This window comes from Cornus florida, unplaced genomic scaffold (assembly GCF_030987335.1).
Source record: "Cornus florida cultivar Cherokee Brave unplaced genomic scaffold, ASM3098733v1 CherokeeBrave_3.0.0_Hap2_Chr10, whole genome shotgun sequence".
NCBI lineage: Eukaryota > Viridiplantae > Streptophyta > Magnoliopsida > Cornales > Cornaceae > Cornus > Cornus florida.
This window is the reverse complement of record NW_026775580.1, coordinates 70,664,309-70,686,486: the sequence shown is the minus strand read 5'-3', so window position 1 is coordinate 70,686,486 and position 22,178 is coordinate 70,664,309. Positions and strand designations below refer to the sequence as shown.

The window sequence follows — 22,178 nt, the reverse complement described above, 5'->3', positions numbered from 1 at the left end:
GTCTATTATTTTTCAAAAATCCCAAAAATATTTTCTTTTCTTTTATTTTATTTTATATTTCAAAAATTCCAAAAAATATATATATAATAATTTTTTTTGTTTTCTTTTATTTTACTTAGTTTATTTTTATTTTTATTTTATTTAGTTTTATTTTTCAAAAATCAAAAAAAAAAAAAAAAAAAAAACATATATATTTTTCATTTTTAATTTTTAAAAATTCAAAAGCTTCAAAAACAATTTTGTCTTTTAGTGAGGAGAGATCAATACTAGTTCGATCGATCTAAGATTTCAGTTCGATCGATCGAACTGAAGAGAGAATATTTTTAAAACTAGAGGCCAAGGATTATTTCAGATCGATCCAAAAAACCCTAGCTTCCCCTCGCCGCTGCAACCTCACTCTTCCATTTCCGGCGAGTGCTCCGGCGATTCCATCGTGCCCGAATCTCTCTCCCTCATCTCGGATCTCAGATTTCATCTCTCTCTCCTTCGATCCACTTCTCTCTCGGTTTAGGTAAGATTTGAACTCCATCTTTTGATTCGAGCTTTATCTTCATGCATCAATACTTTCCATGTTAGATCTACGATGTTATGATGATGACTATTGCCATATATGAAGCTTTGAACCTCTGTGTATATATGTATATATATGTATATATTGATTTTATATTTTTGATTTTAATTTTGATTTTGGGGGTCACGGGCCAAGGAAAGTGACCAAGTTTGTTGATTTGTTGTGTTGTGGGTCCCACGAGCTTGCTTGTGAGTCCCCCGTGCCATCCACGTCACAGATCTGTGACTTTTTAAATTTCACCTCACAATTCAATCGATCGAACTTTTTCTCAGATCGATCTGTAATAGATCGATCTCACTTATTCAAGATCGATCGAACTTGCATCGATCTCACATTTTTGTGATTGATCGAACTTCACAGATTTGTATATACGCTTCACACACCATCTCTTGTGTTTCATGCTATCTCATACATGCCCAATGCCTGTGTTTTCCACATTGGGTGCATTACATACTTATACTGTCTAGCATGCTTCACATCATGTCACTTATTCCTTGTCATTTGCATAAATTCATGTACCTTATCTGTTTTGTCTATCTTATTTGACATACATGATTCTATAAACTGTGCTTTAATTCTTTATACCGGCACTGACTTCCTTTTTAAGTTTCCTTTTATTTTGCAGGCCATGGCTAAGGTCAAGACTGTTGCCCGTGGATATTATCATCGCAGAGTCAGGCAGAGATTAGACGACCAGGCAGGTCCATCTCACGTCTAGGACCCCATTCCTGAGCCAGAACCAAAGCAGATACAGGACCAACCAGAGGCAGATGCAGCTCAGTCCCCATCCGCTGACTCTAGACTACAGTCTTCGACTAAGGCATCTTCTTCACAAGCTGATGCTGAGGCTGAGCACATACCATTTCCATCACCACCACCAGCTCACGCCTTCAGGTGGCGCATGAGTCGGTCTTCGATGTAGACTTCTTCTCCCGGTTTGTTCTTACCAGAGCAGCATATGATGACATAAACTAAAGGGGCATTTCAGTCATATTAGCCCCTATTACATATCCAGTGTACCCAAGGTTGGTCCAGATGTTCTTCCAGAACCTCCGACCTGCCCCGAGTAACTTGAGGGAGCTACGGACTACCATTGAAGGCCAACCTATCAGTATCACTGTAGACACTCTATCCAGATCTTGCCGATGTCCACATGTTTACCCTCCTGATCTCAAGGTTACATATCCTACTCTATGGAGGCCTTCTTATGTCGACATGGCAGTGGCACTCACAGGTCACTATGCAGCTGGCCAGACTTTTGCCACGCGCACTTATCTACCAGACGACTTGTGGTTCTTCGATTCGGTGCTATTCCGAAATGTATTCATGGCCAGCCACAAGGTACAGAGGCGCAGCGACTATCTAACAGCTCTGTACGACTTTTATACAAGGCATTGGCTATCCATTCCTGCGCTCATCTGTAGCATTATGATGAAGTTATATGTTGATTATATCAGTAAGGCCAAGCCCAAACAGGCTAACTTTCTCCCATTTGGCCATCTCATTACACAGATATTGCGAGACTAGCGCTATCCCTTCCAGCACCAGGAGTGTACTGAGGCTGGGGCCTGCTCGTTCAAGAAGAAGGACTGGGATAAGAGCTACAAGGCTCAAAAGTCTACAGGAGGATGCTGCGAGGCAGCTGAGGAGCTTGAGATAGAGGAGATGGAGTAGGCAACAGCTGCAGCAGCAGCAGAGTAGGCGGCAGACGATGTACCAGTCTATCCGGTTGCCATGCATATGGACATTGATTTAGAGCACCCCGCAGAGGACTCAGAGCATCACTCTCCAGTTGGGTCGCCCGTTCATGATGAGGAGCAGGCTCAGGATCGTCATTCTCCCGATCCAACAACACCTGAGGCTCCAGTTTAGATACCCAGCTTCGGAGAGCATCTTCAGACTCTGGAGGATGGCATGGTTTCCATCCGGGCTGATATTGCTTCACTCCATACGGATGTCATAACCGCATTGCGAGATCTATCCAGAGACATCCGCGGAGCACGCCCTGCCCGTCCTACCTCCCCTTCATGATTTTTATATCTCCTTCTCATTTTATATCTGTGATTTGACTGTTATATTTCTGATACTGTTATTTTTTAGGCCAGTCTGTCGGCCCTCTACTGCAATATACCATATATTATTCTTATTTTATGCATACTTTGTTTTTGGATGTCATATTGTCTATTAACATATCTATCTGTCTGACTCCATCAGGTGCATCCCAGTGACTTTAGTGAGAGAGTGCTACAAAATTTTCAGGACCATCCTTATTTCTCTCTCATTACTTTATTTGACTATCCCATTTACACTTGCATGTCCACTGTGCACTATTATTATCCCTTTTTGTTATCTGATGAGTTTTATCCTAGTGCCATCTTTTCAAGACCACAGTTAATCCCAAGTTTGGGGGGGCTATGCCACCTACTTTGGATAATTCTGTCCCGGTCATTTTTGCTAGTTGCACTGGTATACTCTTTCCCTTTGTTCTCTTTGCACATTGAGTATTTTATGCCATTTAAGTTTTAGGGGGTAATGGTGTTAATTGCAGTATTTGCTTTCAATTTAAAATTTTGAGCATGACTTATGTATTTGAAGAATTTTCTATGATTGGTCCATAACTAGCTATGATTTTGATCTTTTGAGAACTATATTGCTTAAAAATTTTAAAATTGCTTGACTTGAAAGTCCAATACTCCTTGTATGCCTTGTGGACGCCATTTAGGAGTAAATTTTTCGAAAGATTGATATCATGCTTGCACTTGTGGTCCACATCATCCTGATTTTGTGATTGTTTTGAGATTCACTCTAGTATTCTACACTAGCATAGGCGCACACTAGCATTCATTTGTCGGGTACATGCTTTGTTGATTATTGAATTGGTTATATCCCAATTGGGCTAGTAATGTATTGAAAGCTTTCATTCTTGATAAAGGTGGATAACAACCCCTTTTCACTAAATAGCCGGGATTCTAGCCTCATCAAGCATTGAATTTCTCGCACTGAAAGGTGGAGGGCCCAAACTCTAGGTTAATAATTGAATGCTAAAAAAAATATAAAAAAAAATTGCAAAAGCAATAAAAAAGTAAGGACTTCTCCCAAAAGGTAAGAAGTAGGAAATGATTAAATGTCTTGATTTGTAGCCTAGTTGATTTGAGCTTGTAAGTCTTTAGGAGTGTTTGAACACCTAATGCCCTAAAGCCGTTTGGTTTGGGAGTCATTGACCTAACGTTCGACCTCATGGATCGGTAGAAAACTTAATAGATCAACACATTGCACTATGCTTCCATCTTTGATCCTTAGGGATGATTAAAAAAAAAAAAAAAATCGAATGAAAAGAATTAGCGTACCTAGTTTAATAAAACTTTAATAAAAGGTGCACTCTTTGTTTTGATGATCAGTACTAGATTTGTGTGCTAGTTTGAGGGTAAGGATGTGATCATTTCTTTAGTTGGCTTAGATAGCAACATATTTGATGTCGGTCCACTCAAAAAAGGATTCTAGAGTTGTTTTGATTTGCATGATCATTTTCTTGATGTGTGGAGGACCATTCTTACTTGTTTGATGTTGAAATTTTGGGAGATTGCTTAGAAAGGGTTGAAAAATTATATACTTGAGGTAATTTTCTCCCAATACTTATTTGCAATATTGGTGCCTTTTTTGTGATATTGAGCTTAATGTTTATGGGTATCATTTCTGGAAACCCTCACGAGACTTCACTCGTTCACTAGGGGTAACCTAGGGGTTTAAAGGACTTGTTGCATATGCTAAATATAATCGTATTCCCTACGAAAGTGGCGTTATCCATTTATTGCTTTCTAGTTCATAATTGTATAGTTGTTCATTTCATTCCTTTACTTTCTAGTTCATTGCTAGGGACTAGCTGTTGCCCAATAATTGACTCTAGAGGGGGGGTGAATAAAGTCGATGACAAACAATGGATAATTTTTATAGTATAGAAAAATAATTTCAAGCAAAGTACTTAACACAATTATGCAATTATAAAGATATGAAATAAGAAATTTAAATAGCACAATTATAAGAGAGATAAGGGAATAGAAATTGCAAACATTGACTCGGAGATTTTAGCGAGGTTCGAAAACTCTTACTCCTCGGCTCAAGACTCCTCTTGAGACTTCCAATCCACTATGAATTCTCCTTACGGATGGAGAGCAAACATTTACATGAAGCAAGACTTTGCTTCTTTTCCTTGCTAGGAGAACACCCTTCTCCTAGGCTTCTTTTGGGTCACACCAACCCTTACAAGTTTGTAGAAAATATTGTAATTGAAATACAAGATTGAATCTCTCTCAAGATAGATATACAAGTGCAAGCTCACAAAAAATATCTCTCAAATGTTGATGTACAAACTTTAGCTCTCAACTAGAGTATATATGAATATAAGTGAAGCTCAAACTCTATAAATGATATGAATGAAAAAGATGGTATAAATGAACAACAAAAGCTCTAATGAACTCAATAAGACCTCTCAAGTGTAGAATAGAGCAAAAGCTCTATGAAGATTCGAATTAGAGCAAAAGCCCTTTGAATCCTTAGTTAAATCTCTCAAGATTTGTATATGAGTGAATGAGATAGATGAAGAGAAGATTTGAGAACAAAAGTTCTCTTTAATACAATGTGAAGGCTTTCAAATGAGGTCTCTTAATTATTAAGACATTCCCCACTCTATTTATAGAGTTTCCAAGCTCAATATAGCTTTTGGGAGTTGAATGCATAAGGTTCGAGGAGAATAGAGCCGTTGCATTTTGAAATCTGCAAATTCAACAGGAACCGGTTGACGTATGGCATAAACCGGTCGACGTCTTTGCATGAACTGGTTGATGTATGCTCCAAACCGGTCGACGTATGTTATGTTTCTGAAATTGTAGTACTGCCTAGATACCGGTCGACGTATGCATTAAACCGGTCGACGTATGCATCAAACCAGTCGACGTATATGAGTTCCTCCTTGAATTTTGCTACTGCCTAGATACCGGTTGACAGTTGCATCAAACCAGTCGACGTATGCATTAACAGTTTTGACAGATGACAGCTTATGCATAGGACTTTCAGTACAGGACATCTGCACACAGCTTATTTCCATTGAAAACATTTAAGTAAATGTCTTTACAGTATTTATATGTCCATTTACTTTAAGTTTACAATTTAAATAAGGAAGTACCCCCCATTTGGATTCAATAAAAAATACTAAAAAATTGAAATCCAACTAAATCAAAATGTAGAAGTTCAGTTTTAGTACAAATTTGGATTTCCATAGTTTTGGTAAAAATGAATCCTTATGTAGACCAATGTAGACTTGGTCAAAAATTCTGATAAAATCAGTTTAGACTAGTTAAGGTATAAAGAGTTATTACTGGGAAAAATTATTTTGAAATAATCATTATTTCAAAAATCCATTTTTCACACTTAGCCAAAAACACAGTTTTTCATGACGCGCATTCTGGGGTCCTAATGTCTGTTACCAACTCATGGTAATAAAAGCTTCTCATGCCTTAATTATTGACCAATATGAATTTTATGATTGATGTGCATGGTCTTAGCATTTCTAGTACAAGTGATGAGTTCTTTCAAACCTTATGCAAGCTTGAACTAACTCACTCTTTAGCAAAGACTACATATGTCAATTGTATATGAATGAAGTGCATAGTCAATTGCTAATGGATATAGGAGCATACGAATGATGATATGATATGCATGGTCCTCTAGAGCTTCAAATGGATTCATAAATACTTTAACATTGAATCCAAAACACTCACCATCCTATCTACCACTTTCTTCACGCTTTGTCCATGATCGTGTAGGCTTTCAGGTGGATTCACTTTCTTCCTTTCTTTGAGTTGCTTTCTTTGCTCGTTGTAATCCAAGCTATCTTTGGATGGACTTTACATTTGGTTCCTTGTAACTTCAAGTCTTTTTTGTATCCATTTCTTTCATTGATGTGATCTTGAATAATGGAATACTTGGAATGATCTTTATAACTTCATTGAGGTCATTCTTTGAATATGAATAATCTATATAACACTCAATGTAAACATTAGTCCTTAAACACCATTAATGGTTTGTTATCATCAAAATAACTAGATTGTCCTTGGATGAAATCCTTAAGGTCAACACTAGCAATATTTAAGTTTGGGGGTGTGATGAGCGCTGAAAAGTGCGCATTTAAACCCCTTAAACTTAGGTATTCTAGGAACCTTTATCTATCTTATTTTTCCGCTTTAGATTGATTTTGTATTATTTTCATTTTCAGGTATTTATCCCCAAAATGAGCTAACTCAGCTAAATAAGAGTATAATTGAAGCAATCTTGAAATGAATCAAAGAAGGGAGCAAAGTATGGAATTCAGCAAGTTCGATCGATCACAAGTATATTTCGATCGATCGAAAGTTCATTGATCTAGACATTTCAAGATGGATCCAAGCTATTTTGTTCTTATCCAAAGATCCCACAAAGTTCGATCGATCCCATAATTCTCAAATCAATCGAAAAGATTCCATCTTATCCTGTTGTACCACCCTACCTACCACTTTTGTCTCATTCCCCAAAATATCTCGATCTGTCCTTATCCAAAAAGGCGCCGCCATAGAGGATCGATCCAGCCAAAGTTTGATAGATCTCAGCCATGTTCGATCGATCTCACCACAAGTTCGATCGATCGAACTTCCCCAAGTGTGAGAAAATTCAATTTCCAACTCATTAAAAGTTGTCTCATATGTAATCATTGGGAGAAATATTGGTGTACAAGCCCAGGTCATTAGGGGTGACATTTTAACCTACCTATATAAGGAATATGAGCCATTCTTGAGAGCATACATACATATACATACTAGAGAGAGACTTTTGACACAATAGACATATCATATTCTTAGTGAGGAAAAAAAGAAGAAAAGAGGCTAGAGACACAAGCTTGGAGTTCTTCCATCAACCAAGAAGAGGAGCAATTTCTACCATGGAGTTAGCCCTTGAGGGTTGGAGGACACCATCCATGAGTGGCTAGACGTCCTCTTGGGGTTAGAGTTAGCCCTAAGTATGCTTTCTACATCTTGATTTATGTATTTTTTAGGGTATTTGTATTGTGCACATGTTTTGACATTTTTATATACATAGATCTTGTTTATTCAATTATTTGTGTGATTTAATACTTCCAATTAATCATTTCATTCTATCCATATGTCTATGTATGCTAGAATAGATGTTCATGTGTTTGTCTCTAAATTTTTTGTTATTGATGCATGTCTATGTGTATTGATGCTATAGATCTAGAGATTGTCAAGACATAGTGCTTAATAGAATGCTCTTGTAGTTTATTTGATGGTTCATACTCATTTCTTGATGGATTGTGCCTTTCCCTTAGTTTAATTAGTTTAATTTCATGTCATTAGCTTAATTGTAGTGTAGTTGTAGTTTAGATATTAAATGGGAGGACAATCCATGTTTGTTGTTTGATGTTCCATACTTATGAAAACAAGTAGCATATGTCTCTAACCTTGTGATGTGTTTGGATTGTAAGCCTAAAGAAAGGATTAATGACTTAGTTTGATATATTGTGCTATCCACTATGTTGCTTAGACAATATATACTTAATTAGTCATCCATGCTTATTGAAACAACCACACACACACACTATTATTGCAATACATGTTTTTCCCCCTCATTAATCATTCATTAAGGGTGTAGAAAAGTTATGCTTAGTGGTGATCTCTAAACCCCAAGACCTCTCTCTCTTATTCTCTCTCTATTATATTTAATTGTTTACTTTAGTCTAAATTGCATCTTAGTATAATTCAATCACCAACCAATCTTTTGATCACTCGACCTACTAACCCTAATCTCGATTTCACAACCTAATACGACCCACCAATCCCTTGGGACGATCCCTACTCGCCCTAACTATATTTTTAGTGAAATGTATTAGTGACAAATTATAAATGTAAAACTTTGCCACACTCATCTTAGTCCAACATCTTTTGCAAACTTTTGGTGCATAGGTACGGCGCATACCAATATGTGAGACTAAACTTATTAGTCAGCTCACATATCCACCTCAAACATCATAGCCATATCTTGACAATGGCACCACATACAATAAAACCAAACTAGATAATAAAAGTTAATCTATACTTATTAGCCAACTCACATATTTTCCATAATGCACACAACTCATATATGAAAGATTATTACCATTTACAACTTATAAGTTAAATAAACTCTATATATGCATACTACAAATCATTAATATGATAATCATCATTTAAGAATAGAAAAACATGATTAATATCATCTATTACAATATCACATAATACTTCAATATGATTAGTATCATAAACACAACTACAATCTCATTATGATTAATATCATATATCCCATTAAATCTAATAATGATAAATATCATTTATAATATAATTAATGTCATAAATCACAATAAATCATATTATGATCAACATCATTTAAGAAAATTATCAATATCATTTATCAAAATAACCAATAATAACAATGATATGATAAGTATCATTTATCAACGAGAATGAATAATTATGCTTAATAGTGTTTATCACATTATACTATATACTCCAACTATGATTATTATCTTTTAATACAATACCGAATATGTTTTCAATATAATCAATATTATTTATCAAACATACACCCCATATTTAATTCACCATTTAAAATTTATCGAGTTTTAGCGTAACGAACGCAATTCCAAAAATAAGCCTAAAAATAAATTTTCTCTAAAAATTCTAAAAAATATATAATAAGAAACATAATTAACAAAAATTACCAAATTTAAAATATGAGGACAATCGGATTTCGTTTCAGTCTCAAACAAAAAGCACAAAAATATTGCAATGTCTCCTAACAAATTAAAAAACGCGATTTTGGAATCCTAAACGATGATTTTCGACCAAAAACTAACATGGATCATAAATTAAAGCTAGTGTGTTTTTCTTAATTGATCGTTTACAGCCAAAGAAACACTATAATCTGGTTGGAAAAGGACTTTTTGAACTGTTGTTTGACAGAATTCTGCCTTGCATCGTCTGAAATTTTTTTTCTTAATAATTGTACAGAATTGTTTAAATCATTCAATTACAGTTAATGAAAACATAAATAAGGTTCAAATTCATCAAACAACAACAATTAATCAAATTAGGGTTTTCAAAACTAAGTTAACAATTTTACAGAAACAAACACATACATTTTTATATATATATATATATATATATATATATATATATATATATATACATGCATATACAGTTCAATATATATCAAATTAAAGCATTTAATCATGTTCAATTTCTTCTGAATTAAACCCTAAAGTCAAGCATAAGGTGCTAAGCTTATGGGTTCTTAGAGAAAGAGTAGAAAATAACTCACCTTAGAATTTTCAGATCAAAAATCAAACCGTAAACTTCTCTTATCTTCTTCTCCAACTCCGACAACCTTAGATTAGTTGTTTTGTCTTCTCCCTCTTTGCATCTCAATTCTCTCTCTCTCTCTTGATTATACGTTTGATACTAACCCTAATAATAATGATTTTAAATAAATATATATAATTATAATCATGAAATAAAATAAAAATACATATAATATACTACATATGCTTATATAATATACTACATAGACTTTAATATGCTACATGGGCTTTAATTCCAATACAACCCAACAAGGCCTTCCAAATAAGTTAAACCCAAATCCATTTACTTAAAATAAATAATAAAACAATCAACTTGCAAACAAAAGTACAAAAACAATTGCAAACACAAATACAGAAACAACAAACACAACTAGATAATAAAATATATCAAACAAATCACATCACAACCAAATTGACAAATTAACACACAATCAAGATAAATAACTAACTAACTCATTTAAATAAAATCGCACTTAATCAATTACCCAAATAATTTAAATAAATTAACTAATTAAATTAAATTAAATTAACTTCTAAAAATTAGAGGTATTATAATAAGCACTATAAGAAATAGGAGTGCTTTCTGAACTTCACTCTATTTTTTCTCTGACCAAGTACATTCCGTGTAAAAGCCTATCTATGTATGTGGATAGGCTTCTCATCAAATGCAACCAGACTAATGCGAGAGAGAGAAAGGTGACCCGTTCAATTTCAGAATACGAGTCATATAGTAAATGGGTTGGGTTATAATAATGGTCGGGTTTTGTAATCGAGTTAGCTTTTTATAACGAGTATGTCTCATGCCAACTTGAATATATCGCTTTCATTTTTTTTTTTTTTTCCTCTAGTTATATCGCTTTGAATTTCATATAGCGCAAAGTACTTTTATTTAATAAATAAATAAAATAGTCCAAAAATCGGGTCGATTGTGTAAAATGGTTCATTCTGTTAAACGGGTTGACCCATACTGACTTGCCTTCACGGAAATTGAAGGTTGAAATTTCAAGATACGGTATAAAAATTAAAAAGTTTTGAATAGATATTGCAAAATACTATATATATGGATAAGATGAGTTTTATCGACCTATTTACATTCATCCCACCTTAATGTTAGTAATTATATTAGTTTTTTTATTCAATTTTTTAACTCCAATAAAGATGGAATTAGACTAGGAAAAAAACTAAGAGTATTTTTTTTTTATTTCAGAAAAAGAAAAAACAAAGGAAATGGGTCGGTGGGTCATTAAATGGTTTAACTATAGGTTCCTATCCATATTTGACCTACTATCCATATTTGACCCAGCTCAAATCCGACACAACCCACCCATACCAAAAACCAAAGCTCAAATCCGACACAACCCACCCATACCAAAAACCAAAGCTTTGCCCATCATAGTCTGACTCTCAGCTTCCAGATCCGATGTGGCACAACTCACAATGTCATCATTCCGAGCGGGACGTTTGGCATAATACCGAATTAATGATTAGATCTGACTCTGATATCAACTGTAACAGGTAAGTGCTTCACAATATGACCCAAAAACTAACACCCAGTCCATGTATACCCATCACTTTTCCATCTAAATTCGATGTGGGACAAATCTCCCTTTATGACACACTGGGCTATACAATTATTTCATTCTATACAAATCTTACTTGTAGAAGAGAAATAAATAAATAAATCACAATTCGAATAACATAATTGCTACATAATTTCAATTCGATTAGATCCAATGCCATTAATTAGAAAGTTGCGTCATAACGCGAAACATATTTTATTTTTTTTAAACATAATGCGATAATGAATTAATGATTCACGTGCTTGGCTTCTAATTGCATGCTCTTCTCAAAAGCTACTCATCATACTGCTAATATTTTAAACGCTAGCTAGCCATTCAACTTGTTCCTTTAGGGAGTAAAGATGACTTGAATTCTTTTTCTTATTACTCTTTTTTTCTTGATTGACCACTGATGACGGTTGTTTCATAGACTTGCAGCTCGCTCTCTGAAAGAGCACAAATAACTAGAAGAATGTTTACAGTTTGTTCAATGAACATATCTTAAAGATCAATTACATAGCCCTTCCTTTCTTTCTCCAAAAACATCTAAATAATGCATACATACATACATATATATATAGAGAGAGAGAGAGACAGAGAGACAGAGTGCACCCTTTCTGCAGCCAGTGCCACTTCAAAACATCATCTACCTCTCTTCTGAATTGAATCTGTTCCAAGCTGCCTGTAATGACAGAACCAGAAAGTGGGTGAGAATTAATGAGAGGCGAGACTAATATCATCAGACCTCCATAAAAGTGGTCACCTACGTAAAATTGCTCGAAAAGGAGATCAAGCACCAACCTTGAGAAGATCGAAAACTTTCTCACATATATACTTTTGCTGAATGTTTGCACCACGTTGCTGCAACTTATCAGGATGAACATAAAGAGTGGCTTTCCTGTAAGCTTTCTTTACGGCATTAGTTGTTACAATCTCTGTTAGGGAAATAGGTTGCCAACCACTATCGGGACCAAGAATCTGCAAAACAAGACAATTCGGTTAACACTGCTACTGCCGCTTCTCGAGTTGATCTCAATTGAAGACAACTTTTTCCTTATTCATATTAAGTTCTGTTCAAGATGAAATAAGTGAGTACAATGACCCCTTGATATGGTGGCAAAAACTCTACACATAAATAAAATATCGCTTAGCGTATCTCATTTTCAATTCTATAAAAATGAAGTAATTTGATACTCAAAAATTTGTGTACTTCCAAAAGATGTAATCATATTACCAACCACTAAGGGAACTTATTTGTTAATTGTTATTTAAGTAGCAGAACCCCTCTTGACTGGGAAATTCCCCCTCAGTGGCAAGGATGATCCTTCTTGGTTCACAATTCGTTAAAATATATGAAAACTTTCTAAAAGGTGAGTTTCCATTAGTATTTCAGCACAATTCAGAGCAATAAATACTTTGACTAGGCCAAATAAAAATTAAGCTAAAGTAGGAAGCTTGCACATACATATTGTAGTGTTGAAAGCAAAGCACGCAAGTTGCCTTCCTTCCCATTTGACCATCTCTTGACGTCAGCATCCAGGACTTCTGCTAATCTCTGTAATTAAAATAGATACAGAACCATAAGTCAAACATACATGCATCATCACTAATTGCATAATCTTAGCAACTAATTTGAACGGATAATTACATTTCTCTCAGCTTGCTCCTTCTGAGCACGAAGATCACGCTTATTTTTTTCTGCAAGAGCTTTTGCCTGAAAGAGAGCCAGACAGGAACATTTAAACAATCTTGTCAAAGGACAACAATATTGTTTCCTAACATAAACAAAAGCAAGATGCATACCGCACGTTCCATTGTCCTTTGGTGCCTCTCTAAACTTGCCCTGTGCCTCTCAGATGATTCACCATTAGTTTCGTTATGGCTAGATCTCTGCGTATCCTGTAAGAAATTTTCTGTCAATCATTTTGCATGCAACTGAAGAATATGCTTCATGGATGACAGGGGAGAGTGAACATGATGAATGGTAGAAATACTCACAAAGGAAGAAGATCTCTCCGTCATTCCATTATCTCTGGAAGCACCAGAAAACCTCTCGTCAATAATTCTTTCAGCCTGTTCTCTTGCCACAGAGGTAGCCTTCTGGGATAATAATTTTTCCAGGGCACGCTCTCGAGCCTCTGCAGTTGCTCTCTCTACTGCAGCACGCTCTGCTCTAAGTTTAGCTTCAACAGAAGCTTTCTCAGATGATGATTTATTCCCTGCAGAAGCCTTCTCAAACTTTTCTCGGGTTTCAGCCATTACTCTTTGGCGAGCTTCAGCAGTTGCTCTCTCCACGGCAGCTCTTTCAGCTCTTTCTCGAGCCTCAGCAAATGCCCTCTCACGAACTTCACGGATTGCTCTTTCAACAGCTATTCTATCTTTTTCTCTTTCTTTTTCCCTCTTGTTTGCTTCATCAGTTTTTAGAAGGTGCTCTTTTTCCACCTTCACTTCTATTTGCACAGTTTCTTTGGTTTCCTCATCTTCCGTTGCAAAGGATCCACTGAGATTCGCCTCATTCTTTCGGGTATTTTGGTTTAACTTGATCTCCTCATCTATTTTCACAATTTTTTCTTTCCCTTCGAGATTGTAAAGCTTAGATGGTTGAGATGCTTCCAATTTGTTTCCTGTTTCGACCTCTTCTTTCTCCTCATGAGCTGTTTCAAAATTATTATTGTCTCTCTCCTTAACAAGGGTAATTTCAGCCTCCCCGACTTCAACCTCTTGACTTTCCTCATGAGCTGTTTCAAAATTATTGTCTTTTCCCTGATCAAAGGCAATTTCAGCCTCCTCATCTTCTCCTGATTGTGGTTGGGGTGCGTCCAATTTGTTTCCCAGATCAACCACTAGACTTTCCTCATGAGCTGTTTCAAAATCATCGTCTTTTCCCTGATCAAAGGCAATTTCAGCCTCCTCATCTTCTCCTGATTGTGGTTGGGGTGCGTCCAATTTGTTTCCAAGATCAACCACTAGACTTTCCTCATGAGCTGTTTCAAAATCACCGTCTTTTCCATGATCAAAGGCAATCTCAGCCTCGACTTTTTCATCATTTTCTCCTGATTCATGCTCCAATCTCTCAATACGATTTCCTGAATCGGAGGCTACTTCAGATTCCTTCTCATTCTGGTCAATTTGTTCTTGTCCAAAGTTTGTTTTGATTAAATCAGTATCTGTCTGATTGTCATCAAAAAGGAAGGCTTTAGTGGTATGATTCATTCTGTTTTCAATCTCAATGTGTTCAGCAGCACTTTTAGCCAAGCCAGCTGCTTTACATATAACTTTCTCGTCCAGCTCATATTCCACCTCAACCGTTCCTTGTTCCTTCTCATTCTCTTTAAGTTCACAGAAAGATTCGTAAAAATGCAGTTTCCTCTCACACTTTTCATATGCAGTAACCTCTGGATTTATGTCCATGTTGTTATCATTTTCATTATTTATATGGGGTTCTTGAGTCCCACTCATGCTTTCACTTGCATCCCTCTTACATTCATCACTAGCTGCATCAAGACTCTTCTCTTCCTCAACAGCTTCTTGATTCATTTTTGTCTTCCCATTATCTCGGCATTGGTCAGTCTCTCTCTGTATACTCTCAGTTTCTTCATATTCATGAGCCTCTACAAGCTTCTTATCATATTCATGAGCCTCTGTAAGCTGCTTCTCATTTCCCTCCCACTTAGAGTCCTCTTTTAGTCTCTTCTCACTTTCTCCGCCATCATAATTGTCACTCAATCTCTTCTTGATTATTTCCAGATCATTAATCGTGTCCAACCACTTCTCATTGTCTTCTCCCTTGTGTGCATCATTGTGTCTCTTCTCATTGCTTTCCCCCTCACAGGACTCTCTCAATTTATTTTCATAATCCACGCATTCCCAAGCCTCTTTAAGTCTCTTCTCATTTTCTTGTTCACGAATCTTTGGTAGTCTGGTTTCATTTTCTTCCTTCTCATTAGCATCTTTTATAATCTTCTCATTTTCTTCTTGTTTGAGAACCTCTTGTTGTTTCTTCTCATTTTGCATCCACTCCTGGGCATCATTTGGTCTCTTCTCATTTTCACTTTCATTCCACTCTTGGCACTCGAAAAATTCAATTTCTATTGGCTCATGAGTTTCTTTCAGTATCTTCTCACATTTTCCCTGCTCACAGGAATTTTGTTGTGTGTCCTTAGTTTCATCATCATGCGCAGCTCTTGTTTCCTCATTTTCGTCCTGCCCATGAACCTCTTGAGCTGATTCCATTTTAATCACATGCTCTTCCAAGTCTTCCGCAATTCTAAATGCATTCAGTGTCCTTTCCATATTATCCAGTTTATGAGCTTCTTCAACTACTCTCACACCATTTCCTTCTTGCTGTTGAAAAATTCCTTCAGCTGTTTTCATCTCCTTGCTTGCACCTTCATGGGCATCTACAGATTGCATAATGTTTTTGCTGTCTGCTTGCTTGAACACTATTGTTGCTGTTCTGTGCTGACTTGTGCTTACCACTTCAGGAAATGGTCTGGTTGCTTCACATTCTTTGGTTAATTCTGCTTTGTTCCCATCTGCTTCTACAACAATGTTTCTAGCAATAAAAAGGTTCTCACTGTCTTTGGATTCTGGAGCTACTTTGCCGCTTCTCATTGCAGTTTGCCTTTCAATTCCAGCAAAAACTTGTGATGCAGCATCCACTCTTTCACGTATTCCATTAGCATTCTTCTTTTTTGTTCTGTTTGTTTCACCAGCAACTTTTTTGTCCCTTCTGTCCTTAGCATCCAAACCATTCTTAGAACTTGGCTTCGGAAAACTTCGGAAACCTTCCTTCTTCCGTTCCATTGATTCTTTCGCAATTCTTATACTTGCTTGAGCCTTCTCTATTGCTTTTCTCAAAGCTGCTGCAGGGGCAGCAGCTGCTGAATTTACATCTATTTCCTCATCGGAAAATGGCGGTGAAGAGTCACCAGGACCACCTTTAGAAGCATCACTTTTAAAAACCTTTGAGTTCGAAGTTGTTGATCTCTTGAAATCACCTTTACCACCACCTACTTTGGTAGGCAGACTTGAAGGTGGTGGAAAATTAGAAGGTTGTGTTTTAAGGTTGATTTCATAGCCATAAAATGACTTATCATTTGAATGGAATTTATCAGGACTACAGTTGCTATCAAATTTAACCCCACTGTCAGAATTGTGCGGCGTAGTGAGATTTGGCACGGCCTTCCCATGATGTTTTCCTTCCCTTAACCCCTTCCTGAAATCCATATCAAAATTAACATCACCTTTTAACGAGGGCACCGATTTATCGCATTCTGTCTTCTGCAGAGGAGTTTTTTCATCAACAAAGTAAGTGAATCCAGGAACTGCATGAAGTTGAGCTATGTGGGTTGTCCCATTCGTTTCATTGTTTCTTTTTTGATTGGATTTATGAAAAGACATGTTAAACTGCTTCCCACCATCAAATGATTCATGAGATGCTTGATGTGAAAACAATTGACTCTCTTCAGAATAATTTAAATGATCTGACCCTTTGCAAGGAGATACAGTTTCGGCCGGAGTCCTGCACATAAATAAAAATGGAAGACAATTAAAACCTTTACAGATAAGAATTAATCAGGGCACGAGGCAGAATTCAAAGATGAAAAGAAGAAAGGAAGGAAAAGGAACCACCCAGTTCTTAGGTGACACGATCTCATATATGTGTTCAGAGTGTGGATATCTGTCTTAGCATCGAATTCGTTAAATCTCCAAACAAAAGGACACGAGGACACAGCTAAATATTCATACTACTTAGTATTTTATTATAGATTTAAAAGCATTAATATTTTTATGTAACACAATGTTTAAAATAACTATTTTGCTCGATTTTCAGTATTAATATAATAAATTTAAATTGTTGGACATGTTTGTGCATGTCCAACTGAGCCCAGTGTTGGTCTCGCCTACGCAATGTGCTGGCAAAGAAAAGCTAGAGACATAGTTAACGTCTGGCATTGCTTTGCACAAGGTGGCTGCTTCAAGACACAAGTTTCTCAAGGAAACCATGCTAAGCAATCAAATTAGTGTTCTGCCAAAGTCCACCAATGTCACATCCAACAAGTGCAATTGGGGACATGTTCTATTTTTGACAATTGGATCAACCACTCTGGCCTTGCAATGTAATTTATCATCCAAACTCCTTATACCTTGTATCTACTCCCACAAGGAGCTCAAATCTAACAATAGCCCAGAAGAGAAGAGAACAATGCTGTTGATTTTAGAAATTAAAAATGCACTTGCAAAGCAACTTCTACTCCAACCTCCTATCATAACAACCTTCTAAATGATTAAAATGGCAATAATACAGTCGCAAATTACAAGTCCCATACTAGATAGAGCTATGAACTGAACAACCTACGCAAAGGAAGATAGGGCGAGAGAGAGAGAGAGGTGGAATTTAAAGAAATACTTGATCAATAACCAAATTTGACTAATGCTAACTAGTTGGAGAGGCAGATCCTTTCTTCAATCCTCACTCCCTCCCTATCACTAAATCCTATTATATCTAAGACTAGTTTCCCAGTAATTCATGAGAGGGTTCAAGGCAAGATCCTATGACCACATTCAAAACCTTTAATCAAATATCTGCAAATTGGCAGATGACATATTATTGCTACCACCGTTACCCAGTGTTGGTCTCGTAACTCCTTTGACATCACTTTACATAAAAAGTGATTGCTTAGACTAATAGAAGTGCCTTCACACTTGTAAATCCAAGTTTTCATCATTGCACTAAGCAATGAGCTAACACAACCTTCACCAACGCCCCCACCTCTCATGGCCACTGCCCTATCTGACACTCCACCGGCAAAACCAACTCCTTTCTATTCTCTACTTCTTTCCTTTCATGAACTTTTGTGGCACCCAAATAAGGGGTCAAATTACACGTAATTAGTAACATGTCATGTTCTCGAATTGCATCCCACAGAAAGAGCAACTAGTAAGTTCTTGGCCTTTTCAAGCCTTTTAGCTTCAATCTCACAACCTGTGCGCTAAAGATCTGGTCCAATTAGCTCTATTATGGCTACATACTCAAATCTCATATAACCCAAAAGGCAGAAACAAAAAAGAAAGAAATATGAAGTTTAAAGTTCAACTTTTTTACTTTTTCCTCTTTTACTACAAGTAATTAAACTGTTCGAGATGAAAGAAATGTCAAACCTACCTTGCACAACTACAACAATAAGGATGCTAACAGATGGTCATGCTAAAACAACATGCTTCAATGTGAAATATGAATAAACATTTCAATTCCAATTTGAATAAGCATTTAACAAATGCAGTACAAAAAAAAAAGCCACAATATACCAAAAATATATAGATATGTAGGACAAACAGAGAACTCACCGTGCCTTCTTAGAGAAATTTTCTCCTTTTTTTGGTTTCGCAAACACTTCCTCATAAGATGAAGCAATTTCTTCATCGCGAAAACCTCCGAAAATTTTAGAATAATCGAGTTTCGACCTCCGAGCATGAACCGAAACATTCGTTTCTTCCAGAGCCGAAAGATCGACAATCGGAATAGAAGAAGCACGCGAAGCTTTAGAGCCACCAAAAATCTCAACATAATCTTCAACCGAAGGAGACGAAGCCTGAGCTCCGAACTTCGGCGGACCAGCAAAAACGTCGTCGTATGCGTTCTTGGAGGAGAAATAGCCATTCGCATTCAACAGTTTCTTGGAGAGAGTCGCAGAGGAGGCTTGATTTCTGTAGAGAGGGCGCGAGATAGACTCCATTGACGAGAGGTTGCTCGAGCTTTGGGGTCTACCTAGGGTTTACGCGTCTTCTTCTCCTTGCTATGATGTTTGCTAGCTGAGAATTTTTGGAGGCTCGGACAACGAAGAAGAGAAAGAGTGAGAAAATGATAGACAATACGAAACGAAGGAACAGTGCAGGTGAGAAATTGAAAGAAAATGCGGTATAACTGTCCAATGTACGGGCTGAAAAAATCGGCGATTTTTTTGTGCAGGAAACAGGTGACCGGATAAGCCGGTGATGTGGGGAATACAACGTTAATGAGCGTTAAAGGAGGGTGATATTGGTATTTCACATGTACAGATGGGAATGTTTCATGAAGTCTATTGTTTGTCCCGTTTGGCCTCTTTCCAAGCCCTTACTGCAACACCGACCACTAATTTAAAATAATATTCTGAATAATAAAATCAATTTAATTATTTTAAAATAATTAACCCATCCACAAACTCATTTGAAATAAGATGAGATATACTAAGTGCTTGATATTAAGTTATTATTAATTTATTAGTTATTAGTTTTGTTTAAATTGAAACATACATTGAATTTTTATGTTATTTTTTAATTTGAGAAACCCTATTTTTCATTTGAAGAAATTAACTCTTAATTTTTGCATAAAAATTAGCATATGACTTTAAAAATTGTGACAAAATAAACAAAATACTACATGAAAAAAAAAAAAAAAAAAAAAAAAAAAAAATACTTAAATATAAATATTTGTTTTTAATGTGACAGGGCAAAAAGCTAATTTTCCAGACATAGACACACATGTGTGCGCGTGTGTCACGGTCGTCGTCAACGGGAAGAAAAAAAAAAAAAAGGAGTATGTCTGTCTATTAACCTATAGCAGCTGGATAGAGTTGTATAAAGTTGGAGATTCTCATGACTGTATTATTATTATTATTATTCCACATTCAAACGTTTAATCATTATTCAAAATATATTCTGTACTTATGTGGGGTAAATTACCCCAGTCACGTTAGGTGACACCGAGTCCACCGGCACCATGGGTACGAAATCTCGCCGGTCAAACTTTGAACGTTTGATAGCTGGGCTGAACCGACCGTTATATATTGATGTTACAAGCCTACAACAAAGACGCTTAATCAGACGATAAAGACACAAACTAAAGTGTGAGAGCGGCCATGGAACACTATTCATATATATTTTAGTACGTTGGTACTGCATTGAACGGTCGAGATGACGCTATATTGTAATGGACGGTGATGAACAGTCACATAATTTACACGCCTGATTATATCACATGTTTGAGAGATTCGAATTGTCCAATTATTAGAACACAAATTCTGTAAGAGCAAATAATTCGTGATCATTTTGTCATTGGAAAGAACCTCACGGTCCTCGCACACTCCTTTAAAGACTCAAAACCTCGTCATTTACTTTAAAAAATAAAAGAGATATAACTGCGCTACAAAGCCTTTGATATTCGTATCATTGGAAAGAAACTCACACATTCCTTTAGAGACTCAAACCCTCACCATTCACTTTAAAAAATAAAGGAGATACAATTGCGTCACAAAACCTTTAATATTTGTAAATTTTCCTAATGCTTACTTGAATTGACTATCATATATTGACAATATGACAAAGAGGATCTTACACGAATTCACACCTGTTAATTTGATGAATGTCAAATGTCAAATAATTGTGCTATAACTATATTATATTTAATTAAAAAAATAACACAGTTTAATGTGACCATTTTATACGAGTGAGAAATAATTCATTCTAAGTGAAGGATGACGTGATCATCATTAGACTTTCAGGCACATCTACTTATTTTACTAATGCCTAGTTGCACATATAGTATATTGTTAGTATCAGCATCATGTATATTCATGTGTCATCTCTCTTAATACATAATAAAAGATCTTTAGCAAAGGGGCATGAAGTTGCAGATTAGTGATTAGAATTATTTTTTTTATTCATTGGACCCACAAAAATGATAACATGCAACATATAGTACATATAAGCTTTTATAGTTTAATGGAAGATCATAATAAGCTAGATCATTGATGTGGTTAAAGGAAGTAGCTTTTAGGAGAATCTTATGAAAAGGTGGAGCTCTATTATAGAAATGATGAAGAATTGAATTTTAGATCGATCCAAATCATAAAGCAGATAGTTATTACTACTTTTACTTTTTGTGTGTCGAAGAAAATGGAGGGAAGAGTTCTATCATCACTTTTTTATTGGGGGAGGCTTGTTTTAACTTAGTGACTACCCATTGGATCAATCTAGCTTTCATTACAGATTTATGAGTCATGGATCTGCAGGCAAACCATGTGCATTGTCACTCTGCATGTAAATATAGAGATACAAATTAATTTTGTCTTTATTATCCATATAAGCTTTAAATGGTGTTTGCCCAAAATATATATTAATTTGTCAACACGTGTCGTGTTATCATAGTGATCGAATTATTCTGTGTTCGAGAACTTGTATTTGAGCATTGCACCATTTTCTTTCCCTCAAACCATTCTGTTTTACGTTTTTTAAGTATTGTTGCAAATAAATTGCATCATTCTCTACCTAATTTCATGGGAAGCTTAGCATTGTCTACCCAATATCATGCACAGCCTTTTGTTTTTATTATGATCGTGGTTGTCATCATCATTGTTGTTGTCCTCGTAATGCACAACGGCTAGTGAAAACCCATGAACCAAGCGATATCTTCTTGTCTTGAGAGCATTGAGATTTTTGGGCCTCAATTGTACCTATTTGTAAGCTGGGCTACAGAATCAAACAATCAGGACCTATCAATTATATATGTTCTATCCCATGCTAGATCTGGGCCATGGAATATAAATATTTGTAAACTTTTTAAGTCCAA

The 22,178-nt window shown here is 36.0% G+C and overlaps 1 protein-coding gene across 1 annotated transcript; it reads right to left on the bottom strand.

Annotated features, from left to right (window-relative positions):
- Positions 1–11,932: 11,932 nt before the first annotated feature.
- Positions 11,933–19,474, bottom strand: LOC132279635 (auxilin-like protein 1). Its single transcript, XM_059781660.1, has 7 exons — positions 18,920–19,474; positions 13,568–17,093; positions 13,373–13,468; positions 13,218–13,283; positions 13,035–13,124; positions 12,371–12,547; positions 11,933–12,251 (listed from the first exon to the last, which is right to left on the bottom strand). Exons 1-7 carry the CDS (start codon positions 19,306–19,308, stop codon positions 12,216–12,218), a joined length of 4,380 nt encoding a protein of 1,459 aa, XP_059637643.1. The 5' UTR covers positions 19,309–19,474; the 3' UTR covers positions 11,933–12,215.
- Between the last annotated feature and the right edge of the window lie 2,704 nt (positions 19,475–22,178).

What these genes read in the sequence shown, in the direction of transcription:
- LOC132279635 (XM_059781660.1), bottom strand. Translation starts at nt 19,308, where the DNA reads ATGGAGTCTATCTCGCGCCCTCTCTACAGAAATCAAGCCTCCTCTGCG. An exon ending in AATTTCTCTAAGAAGGCACG is followed by an intron (nt 17,094 to 18,919) that starts GTGAGTTCTCTG and finishes ATTTATGTGCAG; the next exon opens with GACTCCGGCCGAAACTGTAT. An exon ending in CGGAGAGATCTTCTTCCTTT is followed by an intron (nt 13,469 to 13,567) that starts GTGAGTATTTCT and finishes AATTTCTTACAG; the next exon opens with GATACGCAGAGATCTAGCCA.